Source organism: Danio aesculapii, chromosome 22, assembly GCF_903798145.1.
Source record: "Danio aesculapii chromosome 22, fDanAes4.1, whole genome shotgun sequence".
Classification (NCBI taxonomy): domain Eukaryota; kingdom Metazoa; phylum Chordata; class Actinopteri; order Cypriniformes; family Danionidae; genus Danio; species Danio aesculapii.
Window position 1 is genome coordinate 3,333,636 of NC_079456.1, and position 17,070 is coordinate 3,350,705.

Genomic DNA, 17,070 nt, shown 5'->3' on the forward strand with positions numbered 1-17,070 from the left:
TCCAGCATATGTTTTACACAGCAGATGCACTTCCATCTTCAACCCATCACTGGGAAACATCCATACACACTCATTCACACATATACTATGGCCAATTTAGCTTACCCAATTCACCTATAGTGCATGTCTTTGAACTTGTGGAGGAAACCGGAGCACCCAGATGAACCCAACGCCATCAGAGTGAGAACATGCAAACTCCACACAGAAATGCCAACTTAAGCTGCGGTCACACTGGGCTTTTCTCCCCATAGACCTCCATTTATTTGCACGCGAATGCGTCAGCCTGGAAACGCAAGGTCATGTGTCAAGTTTCGCAGGTTGCTGCGGTGCAAAGTTCAAGCTTGGTGAAATCGCATCACTTGACTGCGTGAAACCAATCGAGGATCATGACCTCTCTGAACAGAAATTTAAAACATGGAGAAATCGCTTTTTTAAATGTTTAATCCCGCCCCTTTTCGCAGCGACGTATGACAGAATTTCGCAAGCTCGAACTTTAGTGTGACCACAGCTTTTCTCAGCCGAGGCTCGAACCAGCGACCGTCTATTCTGCAAACACTCACTATAAAACAAGCTGATCCTGAATGGCTGTTTAATGAGTGTTTATAGTCTGAGGCTCATCAATATTATCAGAGCTGCTGAAATCCTCTTTATTTCATGTCAACAGTTCCTGTTTTTACGTCATTCAATATACTGTTGTCTTCAGATCTACAAATTAATTTTAGTAGTTTTAACAAGTTTCAATATTTCATCAATCGTTGTAAATTAATCAGATTTTTCTGTTTCTTCATTTGCAGCTCGTCCTCCTTGAGTTCAGCTGTAAATACTGGAATATTCCCATCAGTCTACAAGTGAAGACGAGCATCAGACCATCAGGAAGAAGAGAAATCTGCAAAGACAGAGTTTATTGAAGGACAGTGAGAAGATGAGTGATCCAGAACCCTGCAGAATTAAACAGGAAGAGACTGAAGAACTAATAGGTTTGTGTTTATTCATTACTCTTCAATAATGAGGCCTGAAGAACAGTGAGGTTCTAACATTACCTTTTAAAATTTTATTTTAACATCTTTTACATTAAAAGAAACATGGACTGGGAATCGAACCAGCGACCATCAGATTAGATGTTTAACTCACCATACATTAGGCTACAACTGGTTAAGGCATAGGTGTCAAACTCGATTCCTGGAGAGCCACAGCTCTGCAGAGTTTTGCTCCGACTCTAATCAAACAGTTGATGCAACTAATGAAGGTGTTCAAGACTACTAGAGACTATTAAGCAGGTGTGAGTTGGAAGTGGTTGGAGCTAAACTATTCAGAGCTGGGGCTCTCCAGGAGTTGAGTTTGAGACCGTTGGGTTGAAGTTTCTGTATGTTATGAGCAGGATCTTGTGTCTGACCATGTAAATACTAGTTTCAAATTTAAAAAATGAATTCCACACTGCCAAAAATATATACCTTTTGCCCTGAATCTAATCCAAATATGGAAAATGTTTTAAATTAAGCAGCATTTTCTGGACAAGTAAAAAATATTGTCCAGTTTCTAGTAGGGGTGGGCGGTACACCGGTGTCATAGTCATCACCAGTGTGACATTGCGCCACGACATGCATTTTCTAATACCGTCAATACCGTAATAAATCAATTATGCGCCTTGAACGGCTGCATTTACATCAATAATAGCTAATTCTAAATAATAAGGCATTCAATTTTCTTCAAACGTTCAGTTGTGGTCTGAATACATGTCCTTATACTACAGGGCTCGAAATTGCAACCATTTTGGTCGCATGTGCGCCCGAAATGTAATCTATGCGCCCTCATAATATATTTGGGAGCATTTGTGTGTCTGAATATAATGGTTGTAGTGCAATCTGATTTGATTTTCTCTAAAAACTTGCTGAATCGCTCTACCCTGCTGCTGTATTGGTTCATATTACCTGTCAGTCACTCAACGCTTCCCGCTGTCAGATAACAGGGAGCTTTTGTTACTGCAGGAAATGCAAACGGCTGAAGAGTGAAAAGTGCACAGGTTTGCAAACCTCACCTAAAGTTATAATAATAATAATGGCGCAGATGACAGCGATCATGACATGAGGTAAATGTTGATCCGCCAGCTGAGATCAATCGAGTGTTTTCGGAGAAGGTGCCCGAATCTTGATGCGTTGCATTCACCGCGTGTTCAGCGCAAATGTCCGCTAAATATAAAGTCTAACACTGTACACATCATCGCCAAAGAAACTCACCTTTACTAAGTTTACACTGAAACTACAGCTCATAACAAAGAGCGGAATTGCGCCGGTGGTCATCATGAGAATCCTGCTCTGTCTGCTCATAAATTGGTGCGGCTGACTCGCCTGCTTTATTCCACCAACACAGAGAAATGAAGATCAGCTCATAACGAGACTGAGCATTTACAATGACCCAAACCAAAACTTTAAAGAGTGATAGAAGTGAGACTTTCTTTTGTCCGTTCTTCCTTGAGATGTATATTATTTTGCTATTGAAAGTAATACCATGATATTATACCGTCACCGTTCAAAAGATGAAAAATACCGTGATATTAATTTTAGGTCATATCGCCCACCCTTAGTTTCTAGAATTAAATTGTCTAAATTAATTTTTACTAAAAACAAGCAAGTTAAGCTGCAAGTGGGGTAAGCAAAATAACCTTCGAACCAGCAACCATTAGTTTAGAAGTTTAATTTGCAACCTTTAGGCCACAACTGCTTAGGTCAGGGGTGTCCAAACTCGGTCCTGGAGGGCCGATGTTCTGCATAGTTTAACTTCCTTCAACACACCCCCCTAGAAGTTTCTAGTATACCTACAAAAAGCATGATTAGTTGGTTCAGGGGTCCGTTCTTCGTACGTGGATTACTCAGTTAGCAGGATTTGGTTATTGATGATTTGACACGATCAAGGATCGTTTCGTTCTTCAAAATTAATCCGAGAGTTATTGTCATAGCAACAGTTCTGCTAGCTCAAACCTGGTCGGGAGCAGCAGGTCATTTCATATAAACAGGATTAGATCGGGTCAGTTCAAGCAAAGATAACACTGAAAGTATGTGGAATTCTGATATTTTCTTACAGTAGTAGTTATATACACTTGGGAAAATAGTAAATATTTTTTAACTATATGTAGAAAGTTAAAAATGTATATATTAATTAAACCTGTGCAATCTTCACTCCAAAATGAAAGTACAAAGAGTGCCACCTGGTGGTGCAAAGAGAAAACAATTTGTGGATGATAATAGACATGCACAATATGTGACTTTTTAAAAAGTAATAATACATTTATGCAGTCATAAACATGCTTTGACAGCTAATATGACGGTGATTTGATCCTTCACTAAAGTTGCAGACACCTTTACCAATATCAAAATGCTTTTGTAAGCATCCAGTTATTCTTTACACCGATTTAAAAAAACGGCTACTATAAGACTACATGGCTACTATAATAAAGAAAATCCACTGTAACTGTAAAACTAACAAATTTGCTCTTGACACATGAAAGGGCCAAGCATGCAGCTCACAACAAGTAAAGTTATCGCGTATCATATTTAACAAACTATTTACTAGGAATTTTATGTAATTCTGCTCACATGGATAATTGAATATTAATCAGATGATGTCATTTCACTGCTGTGCCGTCAGCCAATCGTTGCATTGCTGATCATGATTTCGAGGATCGATATATCTGTCCTTCACAACACACGCAGCGATCTCAGATCAGTTCATCCAGACATTTTAATCTGATTCACGAACTTGTTTGAAGAACCAAATTAGCCAGAGATCAGTTATCAATATTAAAAGATCCAGGATCTGCCAAATCATCTTAGATTAGATTAGATTCAACTTTATTGTCATTACACATGTACAAGTACAAGGCAACGAAATGCAGTTTCGGTCTAACCAGCAGTGCAATAGCAGCAAGGGAAGGATACAGGTATAAAGTGCAGTTATAGAAAAACTATGGTGATATTTACAGATGGATGTACTATCAACATTATATACAGGTTGTATTAGCTATGAACAGATTTACAATAAATGAATATATGTACAGGATACTATTAATAATCAGAAGTGCGCAGATAGATAAACAATTACAAATGTGTATGTACAGTGGGTGTGCACATAATTACAAATGTCCATGTTCAGTGGTTATGTACAGTTCAGATAGATGAATCAGTGCAATGAATATGTGCAAACTTTAAATGTGCAAATGTTAAATAGTGCAGTGATTGTGAGAGGTCATTTAAGCGAGCTACGAAGAACGGACCCCAGGTGTGTTTAATTGGGGTTGAAACAAAAATATGCAGGACACCGGCTCTCTAGGAATGAGTTTGGCCGCCCCTGGCTTAGGTTAACGTTCTTGTATTTTATAAGCAGGGTCTTGTGTCTGAACATCTAAATATTAGTTTTAGTTTTGAAAATCAGTTCCACATGCAGGTAAGTTGCAAAGATTTTCTTTCTTAGTTTTTGTCTTGTTTCTTGTCCAAATATCTAGACAAGTTAAAAATATTGTCAAGTTTTTAGAGCTATTTTTTGTTCAAATGAATTCTTCCTTAAAACAAACGAAATAATCAAAAACGAGATTATTTTGCAATACTTGTACACACTAGTTATGATCTGCACTACAGATCCACCTCTCAATAAGGAGCTGCTGTGTATATGATTCATTTATTTATTTACTTATTGTTTAGTGTTTTAGATTGGCATGGTGGCTCAAGGGTTAGCACTGTCGCCTTACAGCAAGAAGCAAGGTCGCTGGTTTGAGCTCCAGCTGGGCCAGTTGGCATTTCTGTGTAGAGTTTGCACATTGGCGTGGGTTTCCTCCGGGTGCTCCGGTTTCCCCCAACAGTTCAAACACATGTGCTATAAGGGAATTGATGAACTTAATTAGCTTTAGCGTATGTGTGTGAATGCAAGAGTGTAAGATTGTTTGCAGCTGGTCGGGCATCTGCTGTGTAAAACATATGCTGGATAAGTTGGAGGTTCATTCCACTGTGGCGACCCTTGATGAATAAAGGGACTAAGCTGAAAGAAAATGAATGAATGAATGAATTGGCTGTAGTGTATGACTGTGTGTGAATATGAGTGTGTATGGGTGTTTCCCAGTACTGGGTTGCAGCTGGAATGCCATCCGCTGTGTAAAACATATGCTGAAATAGTTGGCGGTTCATTCCGCTGTGTTGACCCCTGATAAATAATGGACTAAGCCAAAGGAAAACGAGTAAATGAATATTTAGTGTTATTATTTTCTTACACTGTCGGGCCAATGCTAGGAGATTTCTTTCGGTGTACACCGGTATATTTGAATGACAATAATGCTTATCAAATTACAATTAATCTAATCAGTATTACTCAAATGTTCACTCCTGATATGTAGAAAATTGCATTTTGTTTGAAAACACCAGCAAATAGAAAGTGAAAGTATCATCTGTGTGTTGTTATAGCCCAGCTTTCATGAAACCTTTAATTCTTCATCCAAGCCACAGAGAGACAAATGTTTTACACAAGAATCAGCAGCATCCTGAGCCGGTGATCAGCATGTAGGCTACTAAACATGTGTGCTTTGTTTCCTGTGTGCAACCTCATCGACTCCTTTCCTATGCTATAAATTACTCAACTGTGAATGATGTGAAACCACTTAGAAGCTGCAGCAGGGGTGGCTTATTAAGTATTTATTCTGTATTGGAGATACAATTTTAGTCTCACATATGCTCCTATGAACATTTTACATATGCACACATATTTTCAGGTGTGATGGTGAAGGAGGAGAGTGAAGAACTGAATGAAGATGAGGAGAAACATCATGTCAAAAGTGAAGAAGAAGCTCAATCAGAGACTGAAGATAGTATTTTAATGGAAAGAACTGCTGTAAATGGTTTCACCTGCACTCAGTGTGGAAAGAGTTTCAAGAACAAACACCTTCTCAAGCGTCATGTGATGATCCACACCGGAGAGAAACCTTACAAGTGTTCAGACTGCGACAAGAGATTCAATGATTCAGGAAACCTGAAGACACACGAGAGGACTCACACTGGAGAGAGACCGTATCACTGCACTGCTTGTGGGAAGAGTTTCACACAATCATCTTCTCTGCGAACACACACAAAACACAATCACAGTAAGTAGATCATCTAAAGGTCCAGCCTGTTCAGCGGTGAATTGTTGTCTCTTTTTATTATTGATGTAGTGTTTTGACTGTGATTTAAAAGAAATAGAGCTTGTTATCGTTTCCTTGTCATATTGCACATGCAAGTGATGATTCTCTGTAAGCCAATCAGCGTTCATCATTGAGTCTAGCTCCACCCTTTAATACCATACTGTTGCTGTAAATACAAGGGTTGAACGAGTAATTAAAATTGACCCTTCGCTAAGCCCCGCCCTCCTTAGCTACTGTTGCTAGGCCTGTGAAGCTTTCGTGCCCGGCACAGCTTTTACAATGTGTATGCGCCGGTGTCAGACATTCGGGATATAATGTCATTTATATGGCGGACAGGTGAGATATCCGAGAACGACAGACAAGAAAAGCACTGCAGTATACGTTACAGGGGTGTATTCACCACATAATAGGCAACCGATTAGAGAATAATTCAATCAGAATTGAAGCTAGCTTAGCCTAGCCGCCTCATACGCTAATCATTCAACAGCTTAGCTTATGCACAGCAGATTTACAAATTACAAATAATCTATTAATAACTAATTAAACCGTAATTCCTCTATTTTTAGCCAAAAAGTGTTGTGCAATGAAATCTAGCGTTACTAACTTACGCGGAAACACACATGGACAGTGCTTCTACATCGTTCATTCATAATAAGAGCAGCCAGAAATGGGGAAACTGATGGATTTGTGCTGAATATTAGCATCTTTGACCCATAACAATGTACAGTGAGTTACCTATTACTGTCAGTATGTGTGTGTGCTCTTTAGATTAGGAGAACTGGCAGGGTCAAATACTTTTACATGTAGGTGTTTATTCTGCAGTTAGTTTTTTAAGGAATATTGTTCACAGACTACATCAGTCTGCTATAACTTTAGACTGACCGTAAAAGCGGTAAAAACACTAGCAATAGCGGCATTATCATGATGGACTCATTCAGTAGTCTTTGCAAAGGAGGATGTCCTGAAAGATGACAAATTTGAATCAGAATCAGAAAGAGCAACAGGATTACAGAGACAGGACAAAAAACAGATAATAAATATATATTTTTTTAAAAATAGAAGTAAGTAGTGAATACAAATTGACAAGTGTATGTACGTGTTTATTACTATATACAACGTTATATGTGCAGCTGTTATGTGCAAATTGGCATGTAAAGTGTGTTGTTAAATAAGTGTATGTGTGTATAAAAGTGTATAGCAAGTAGTGATGTTAGTTCAACAACAATTATTATCATCAAGTGTTCATGAGATGGATTGCCTGAGGAAAGAAACTGTTTCTGTGTCGGGCTGTTCTGGAGCGCAGTGCTCTGTAGCATCGACCAGAAGGTAACAGTTCAAAGAGGCAGTGTGCTGGGTGTGAGGGGTCCAGAGTGATTTTGGCAGCCCTTCTGCTGGCTCTGGATAAGTACAGTTCTTGGGGAGTAGGAAGGGTTGTACCAGTGATTCGCTCAGCAGTCCGAACTATTCGACGTAGTCTTTGGAGGTCGTATTTAGTAGCTGAGCTAAACCAGACAGTTATTGATGTGCAGATGACTGATTCAATGATGGAGGTGTAGAACTGTTTCAGCAGCTCCTTTGGGAGGTTAAACTTCCTCAGCTGACGAAGAAAGTACAGCCTCTGTTGAGCTTTTTTGACAATGGAGTCAATGTGAGTGTCCCACTTCAGGTCCTGAGAGATTGGTGGTGCCCAGGAACCTGAATGACTCCACTGCTGCCACAATGCTGTCCATGATGCTCAGTGGGGGGAGAGCAGGGGGGTTTCTCCTGAAGTCCACTATCATCTCCACTGTTTTGAGCGTGTTGAGCTCCAGGTTGTTGTGACTGCACCAGACAGCCAACTCCTTAACCTCCTGTCTGTAAGCAGACTCGTCACCGTCCTGAATGAGGCCGATAAGTGTGGTGTCGTCTGCAAACTTCAAGAGCTTCACAGAGGAGTCTTTTGAAGTGCAGTCATTCGTGTACATGGAGAAGAGCAGTGGGGAAAGGACACACCTCTGGGGGGCGCCAGTGCTGATTGTGCGGATACTAGATGAGAATTTTCCCAGCTTCACCAGCTGCTGCCTGTCCGTTAGGAAGCTGTTCAACACATGCTCAATGTTTCGATCATTACGACCTTATGGAAAGTTCCACAGTTGGAAGTTACTGAAAAGTTGACTTTTAATTCAAGCAGGTTGAGTAGGAAAATAGCTTGCATCCTCATTTCACATTTCTCTTTAAAGATAACTTTTTCTTTTATTTTCAGACCTGATGGCGAAGGAGGAGGAGAGCGAAGAACTGAGTGAAGCCGAGAAGGTCAACGTTAGCATTCACATAAAGGAGAAAGCTTATTCATGTACTGTGTGTGGAAAGAGTTTTAAACATCAGTCGAGTTTAAGTCAGCATCAGATGATCCACACTGGAGAGAAACCTCACATGTGTATGCAGTGTGGGAGGAGTTTTGGACAATTGTCAAACCTTATTCAACACATGCTCATTCACTCTGGAGAAAAGGCGCACAAATGTGATCAGTGCGGCAAACGATTTTTTAGACACTCACATTTGAAGAACCATCAAAGCGTTCATACAAAGGAGAAGCCTTATTCGTGCGCTTTATGTGGAAAGAGTTTTACACGGCAGTCGAGTTTAAGTCTGCATGAAAAGATCCACACTGGTGTGAAAGAGCATGTGTGCTTTGAGTGTGGGAAGACTTTTTTTCAAGCCGGATATTTGAAGCGACACCAGAGGATTCACACTGGAGAGAAACCGTACGCGTGTTCACACTGCGACAAGAGATTTGTTTGGTCAGAATGTCTGAAGGTACACGAGAGGACTCACACCAATGTGATCAATGCCGCAAAACGTATAAAGGTCTGAAGAAACATCTTCGGGTCGAGGCACCAGGGGCGCCGCTGGCTGCCACGGGCCCTCTGACAAGTGATCGCTGATGAAGAGCGGGGGGCGAAGGAGGGGTTGATCGCTGATGAAACTGAAGAGCGAGGGGGGGAGGGGTGTTGGATTGGGGGTATATATATATATATATATATATATATATATATATATATATATATATATATATATATATATATATATATATATATATAGTTAAAATATTTACTATTTTCCCACGTGTATATAACTACTACTGTAAGAAAATATCAGAATTCCACATACTTTCAGTTTTATCTTTGCTTGAACTGACCCGATCTAATCCATATGAAATGAGCCTGCTCCCGACCAGGTTTGAGCTAGCAGAACTGTTGCTATGACAACAACTCTCGGATCAGTTTTGAAGAACGAAACGATCCTGGATCGTGTCAAATCGTCAATAACCACATCCAGCTAACTGAGTAATCCACGTACGAAGAACGGACCCCCTGGTGTTGTGGTTCATGCTGTCGGCTGATGAGAGCGCTCTGATTGGTTATTCAGCAGCGAATCAGAGTGTAAGTGTGTCATAACACAAAGAGGCCGGCTGTCATTTTTGCTACATCTCTCAAATATTTGCAAACGATATGGATTATTATATTATCAGACATATCTGCAGGAGCGAATCCCCCTCCGTGGTGATTGACAGTTACTGTGATAATGGTACTGAAAGCTGCTTTGTTTACACTTTATCTGTGCGTGTCAAGTTTCAGTTTCTCTTTGTGGAACGAGAAAACAGATACTGCCCCCTACTGGAGCGTGAAAGACGCATTCTCTTGCGCAAGCACAGAATGCGGCTCTTGTTTTAGTCGATTTCGTCCGTTTGGTGTGTTTACCCCAACTTTTTAGTCTTGACGTGATTCAATGCGAGGCTAAAACGTCATTGGTTCTAGTTGTTTGGCGTCGACTTGGTGTATCCTGAACCGGAGTGTTTATCCAAAGTAGACAACCCAGGCTTATTCTGAGAACGTAGTCCTGTGGACGTTTTTGGAGACCGCAAAATACGTAGCCGGAGGTACGTACGGCTGCATTTCATTTTTTTAAGCGAACGCTACGGGGCGGTGTGACGCCGTTCCCTTCGTCGCGCCGGCCGGCCGCTCGCCTCCGTGTGGAGGGCTTTCCCCCTGCAACCAGTTTGTCCGGTTAACTCTTCGCGGACTCGAGGTGCAGAGAGGGGCTGACCACAACGACGATGACCGGGTTCGAGTCTGGGGAAGAGCAGTTCCAGAAATCAGTTAAGAAAACAAAAACAAAATCCAAAAAATGAAGCGAACAAGTTCATCACAGGGTGAGAATGTGGTCAAAATTCGACAACGTGGTAAAAATCAGACGAGGGCTTTTCTTTTTCTGGACGGCTTTTATGAATCGTCGTTGTTTGGGTTTAGGGACGGAGGAGGGTGGGTCAGCCGATTGGCCGGTCGCACGGTCAATCACTCTGTCGTCCAGGCAGACAGGCGGAAGGTCGTTCGACAGCGGCCTCCAGCGGGTTTACGCGAGAACAGCGCAGGGAAAAAGCGCGCACAGCGGCCTCTCGCGGATTCGCAAAAACAAAAACTGCAAAAATACGTACCTCCCGGGACGTATTTCGCGGAAACAAAAACTGCAAAAATACGTACCTCCCGGGACGTATTTCGCGGTCTGTGTAGAAGACACATTCATGTACTTTGTTAAAGAGTTTGGCACATTATTAAAATTTACCTTCCTGACAACTCTCCTCTGTATTCACAAACAGCATATTTGATAGTTAAATATCTGTATGTTAATGTGTTATGATAATTTGTGAATTGGTAATGTTGGCATACTCGATCACAATTACCCCCGATAAATTACAATGCCGTAATTACATGTTCAGGAACCAGGGGGAGCGTATGACATTGTTAAACTTTAATTTTTGGGTGTTTACAAGGACATGACAACTGCAGCATTTTTAAAAACTCCAACTTTGAAACCTGTTTTCAGATTCATGTCTTTTCATTTACAAAAACACTGTTGTTGTGTAAACAAAGAGGCAAAACGCATAAAAAGTTTGCCATTTTTGGCTGAAAACGTTGTGCAAATGGACCCTTAATCTGAAGGGAAACAATCAGTCACTGGCACAAGGTAGGAGGTACTATATGTGTAAACATGAAGAAAATTTAGAAACCAACAACAACAAAATCCTTTACTGACTTATCTGTGCATTCATGCTTTTAAATTTGTAAACGTCTTATTTGGTTGTTTGCATTAGAAGATTGGCATTATATTACTAACCATAGCCTGTTATTAACAGTGGCCAATAGGAAGTTTAATGGTGTATCCGCACACAGACTTTTAAATTCAGTGAGCCACAAAGCTTCGGGTTAATTATCATCCCATTAAAAAAATGCCTGGCTGGGATACGATATAAAGTGGGTATCAGACCAAACAAGAAGCACTGCATTAAATGATATTTTTCTCGCGCCATGTCATTAAAATATGGAAATTCATTTTACCCCAGTGTTTTCAATGGAATTTCTGTGCTAGCCTGCCGCTAATGATGGAGCCTGCGTTCAAATAATCGTTAGTCTCTTTTTACGCGTTAACAACCAAATGGATGCTTACGTCTATTTAACTGAAGTGCTGGATCGCCTTTATTTAATTACCCTAATTAAACAAAGATAAACCAGGATCATCCCTTCGCTATATTTCTTAGCTAGAGTTTAGTTAACGGATCATCTTCATAATGTTTTCACAAAAAGAATACTTTAGATTCATACTTTACCACACAGGGTAACTTGATGGGTTCTGGAAAATAAAGTGTATGTCCACTCCCGTGAAGAAAAGTAATAAAATAGACTTTTATTAATAAAATAAAATCCAGTGAAAAAGTAGAATAAACAAAAGACAAATGACAGAAACAAAATCCTTTACTTTATCCTCCGTTGAGAATAAAGGGCAACCAATCTCAGTTTAGAGACGTCGGAAAGCTCAAAGCTGGTCAGTTTGGTTCAGCTTTTATACTTCCAAAATCAGGTCATGCGCATAACTACACCTCATACATCATTGAGGACTTGACATATTGGATCAAAGCACAGTTTATAAATCACCAAGGACCAACTGTAATTTGGTCTGATTACTCAGTTAAAAATTCTAATAGTCCGCGAAACTTATAGGTCATCTCTACTGAAAAAAACAGCTTAAACCAGCCTAGGTTTTAGAGGGGTTTTGGCAATTTCCAGGCTAGTTTCCAGCCTGGTCTTAACTGGTCAGGCTGGAAAATGACCAGCTAAAACCAGCTTGACCAGCCTAGACAGGCTGGGAGCCCAGCCAAAACCAGCTATGTCCAGCTTAAACCAGGTTTTAGCTGGATTTAGCTGGTCATTTTCCAGCCTGACCAGCTAAGACCAGGCTGGAAATGGCTCTCTAAAACCAGGCTGGTCAACCAGCTAAAATCAGCCAACCAACCTAGGCTGGTTTAAGCTAGATTTTTCAGCAGGGATGTCTTATGAACAAGTTTATAGTTGTTCCTAGGTACATTAAGAACACGAATCAACATTTAAGCAATTAAATACACGTTATTTTGACAGTTTTAAGCGCGTTAATCCACATTGCATCTACACAAGGTGCTTGCCACCTACAGAGTCCCCTGTCTCCGAGGTCAGCTGCGCTAGCTGTGTGCATGGAGAGGAGAAGGGGTCAGATGGAGGTAAGAGCAGATGAGGGTCAGAGAAGGGTAACATCTCTCTCCCTCTCCGTTCATTAGTCTTGCGCTCCCTCTTCTGGTCACATTGTGCTCTCCGTTAACACTTGACTGGTTCAGATAAAGTGGAGCTCAGAAGTATTGGTATGTCAGAGTATCTTCTTCTTCTATCTTCTTCGTCTCTCATTAATAATTCCCAGCAAACACATAACTATCCCCTAACGTTCCCATATGGTTCCCGTTTGATTATTTTGTTGGGAACCAAATAAGAACGTCCTGGGAACGTTATGTGTTTGCTGGGTGGCATCATTCATCACACTTGTTGGTGTTATTTCTAAAACTGGATACCAACTACATGATATCATACAATTTTCTTAATTAATTGTTTTTTTAATGTTAGTTTTTAATAATCGTTAGTTGAAATTTGTTATTTTTGTTTAATAATGGTATTTACCTTAGGAAAAGATAATTTTCTGGTTATATTGGTCAACCATTAATAATTAGGTTTGATTTTAAAAAAAAAAACTTTTAGCAGCTTTTATATTGGCTAATAAACTGATTTTTCACCTCACACATGAGTAATATCGCCTTGTAAAATGTTTGGCGTGTTTTTGACGGCTTTCCGCCCGCCTCTCCGTGATGACGTCAGCACTGACGCGTTCATTCAGCGTCGAGTCTTCAGAGCTGAGGTGAGTCGTTGACGCTTTTTCTCGTGTTTACACAACAATAAAACACACTTTACAGTTTATTAAAGCGACAATCTGCGACTAGTTTCTGCATTGAGTTCACCTCTATCTGTGTGTATGCTGACCAAAACAATACAGCAGGCAGAGAGGAGCTCTGAGAGGACAATATGAGTGAATGTGTGTCTTTTTTTACATTTGGTTTTATAATATCGGAATATATGATGCTAATGACAAAAACGTAAAGTTTGATAACATTAAATTGTTAATTTGTACTGCTAAAACCCTGTTTCATGTCAGTAGTTCATGATTTCACCTCATTCCTCATATGGATGTCTTCAAATCTACATATTAATTGTATTAATTTCAACAGTCTTATGATAAATAACAATCATAATGTAAGTATTTATCAATCAGTGTATATTAAGACATTTTATCTGTTACTTTTTTGCAGCTCGTCCCTCCTTCAGTCAGCTGTAATACTGGGAATATTCCCATCAGTCTACAAGTGAAGACGAGCATCAGACCATCAGGAAGAAGAGAAATCTGCAAAGACAGAGTTTATTGAAGGACAGTGAAAAGATGAGTGATCCAGAACCCTGCAGAATTAAACAGGAAGAGACTGAAGAACTAATAGGTTTGTGTTTGTTCATTACTCTTCAATAATGAGGCTGAACAACAGTGAAGTTGGGAAGCCTTAAGCTCTTCATCAGTTTCAGTTCTTTTTCATATTACATTTTATTTCCTCAGTTAACCATTTTTGTTTAAAAAATGCACTGCATGCTCAATTGCCTTTAAGTATATTCTTTGATTATGTTTAAATTATATCTAGTCGGCGCCAATAGCCTTGGGGTTAGTGCGTCGACACATGGTGTTCACGGCGACCCGAGTTCAATTACCGGCTCGAGGTCCTTTGCCGACTACTCCCCTATCTTTGCTCCCCATGCTCTCCGGTCTCTAAATCTCCACTGTCCTATTAATAAAGGTAAAAACCACTAAAAAATAATTATATATATATATATATATATATATATATATATATATATATATATATATATATATAGCCATGTTATCTAGATTCTGTGTTTATTGATTAAATATGTTAAATGTACTTCATATTGTTTCTTGGTTTTACTTAACACTTTGTTAACAGTTAAACTACTTGTTTGATAATAGTTTGGTGTTTGTGTGTGTATATCATATAGTACATCTTAATTACTATATGACATCATTAACGTATAAATGTTGTAGTTGTGTTTTTTTTTAAATGTTTTATAATGTATATTTTATGTTTTAATGTTTTAAAAATATATATTTTTGTGACGTGTGGTGCTTTGATTTTGCGTTATCCCACTTTATCTTATTTAAATTCATCTTTAAGGCCTGTTATTCTGGTTATTAACTTTAATGATTAGATTATTGTGTTAGCAGACAGGTGTGGGACAGAAATAAAAAACAGCGCTGTGCTATAGCAAGATGATTCACTCAGTGGCAGAGGTGGGTAGTAGCGAGTTACATTTACTTGAGTAAAATTGTTGGGTAACGTGTACTTTTTGAGTACGTTTAAAATTTTTAATTCACAGAAGGGCGAATAATTTTTTCATCAGATACATTTTTAGTCTTACTCGAGTAACTTTTAAGATTGTTTCTTTTTACTTGAGTTAAAATTTCTGCAAGTACTTTTACTTGAGTATAGATTTTGGATACTCTACCCACCTCTGCTCAGTGATGTACCGCACATCTCTCGGTGTTTAAATAAAAATAAGTCTATTCCTGTTCTGACTTCTAAAAGCACAACACCTCATTTTCTGAGGCTTGTCTCAATCATTTCCTTCAAGAATCATGTGTTTCTGTTGTTTATTCTGACACCACAATGCAGACGCAGCTGACAGTGAGTCAAAATGGTGTAAATGCTTTCACTTGTTGCTGTTTTAGCTCTGCTCAAGCTGAGACCGGTGTGTTATTTACACACATTAGTGATTGATGTGTTCCCCACAAATAATGTCATGAGACTGACTCAAAAAGTCAGATAAACATTCAATCATTTTCCTTCAGCTTAGTCGCTTATTTATCAGGGGTCGCCACAGCGGAATGAACCGCTAACTCATCCAGCATATGTTTTTCACAGCGGATACCCTGGCAGCTGCAAGCCAGTACTGGGAAACACCCATACACTCTCATTCACACATACACTATGGGCAATTTTAGCTTTGTTTAATTCACCTATATCGCATGTGTTTGGACTGTTGGGGAAACCGGAGCACCCAGAGGAAACCCACGCCTACACAGGGAGAACATGCAAACTATACACAGTGGAGATGCCAACTGGCCCAGCCGGGACTTGAGCCAGCAACCTTCTTGATGTGAGGTGACAGTGCTAACCACTTAGCCACCATGTTGCCCAAGGAAAACATAATATAAAATATTTGACCGCTGATGAAAATGGTCATTGAAAATTAATAATTTGCATCCCTATTTCACATTTATCTGCTAAAATGTAACCTTTTCCTTAATTTTCAGAGCTGAAGGAGGAAAGAGAAGAACTGAGTGAAGCCGTGAAGCATACTGTGAGAGTTAATACAAAGAAGCCACATTCGTGCTCCCTGTGTGAAAAGAGTTTTGCATATCAGTCACTTTTAAAACAGCACAAGATAATCCACACTGGAGAGAAACCGTACACATGTACTCAGTGTGGGAAGAGTTTCACACAGTCATCGTCCCTCACTCGACACATGATGATCCACAATGGAGAGAAACCACACAAGTGTGATCAGTGCAGCAAAACATTTCTGAGGCCTTCAGAGCTGAAGGAGCATCTCGAAGCTCATAGAAGTGAAAAGCTTTATTCATGCTCTGAGTGCGGAAAGAGGTTTACACATAAGCAAATCTTAAGAAAACATCAGAAGATCCACACTGGTGTGAGAGAGCACGTGTGCTTTGAGTGTGGGAAGAGTTTCATCAAATCTGGAGACTTGAAACGACACCAGATGATTCACACTGGGGAGAAACCGTGTGTGTGTTCACACTGCAACAAGAGCTTCACTCTGTTAGCAGCCCTGAAAATCCATGAGAGGATTCACACTGGAGAGAAACCGTACGAGTGTTCACACTGCGGCAAGAGATTCATCATATCAGGACACCTGAAAATACACAATAGGATTCACACTGGAGAGAGACCGTACGCATGTACTCGGTGTGGGAGGAGTTTCAATCAGTCATCGCACCTCAATCAACACATGCTGATCCACACTGGAGAGAAAACATGCAAATGTGATCAGTGCAGCAAAACGTTTTTGAGTGCTTCAGATCTGAAGAAACATCTCAGAGTTCATACAAAAAGGAAGTCTTAAATTGACCTTCCTGTATTCACAAACATGATATTTCACTGTTGTTGAATATAAAAATGCAGCAACATCAGCTTCTCCTTTGTTGTTTAATTCTCGTACAAGTACTGAAGGTTAATCAGTGTATTTATCCCACCCCTCCTCCACTCATTGAATGACTGGATACCATACGTGCACATATGTCTGTCCGAGCAGCTTGATTTTTCACTATAGGTGCCCTTTAACTTACACACTTGCTGGTGCAACCGGCCCCAGATGTGGAACACACTGCTCTTTGAACCAATTCACTTTCACTTTCATTGTTTAGGCCACATGTGTCAAACT

At 39.9% G+C, this 17,070-nt stretch overlaps 3 protein-coding genes across 3 annotated transcripts in view; all 3 read left to right on the forward strand.

Annotated features, from left to right (window-relative positions):
- Positions 1–17,070, forward strand: part of LOC130215599 (zinc finger protein OZF-like) — a 226,606-nt gene that overhangs the window by 186,068 nt on the left and 23,468 nt on the right. The window lies entirely within an intron of this gene.
- Positions 799–9,079, forward strand: LOC130215681 (zinc finger protein 135-like). The gene is made up of 3 exons (XM_056447518.1): positions 799–977; positions 5,750–6,118; positions 8,400–9,079. Exons 1-3 carry the CDS (start codon positions 923–925, stop codon positions 9,008–9,010), a joined length of 1,035 nt encoding a protein of 344 aa, XP_056303493.1. The 5' UTR covers positions 799–922; the 3' UTR covers positions 9,011–9,079.
- On the forward strand, positions 14,879–16,940 carry LOC130216539 (zinc finger protein 239). Its single transcript, XM_056448437.1, has 2 exons — positions 14,879–14,903; positions 15,923–16,940. The coding sequence occupies exons 1-2, from the start codon at positions 14,879–14,881 to the stop codon at positions 16,750–16,752; spliced, it is 855 nt and encodes a 284-aa protein (XP_056304412.1). The 3' UTR covers positions 16,753–16,940.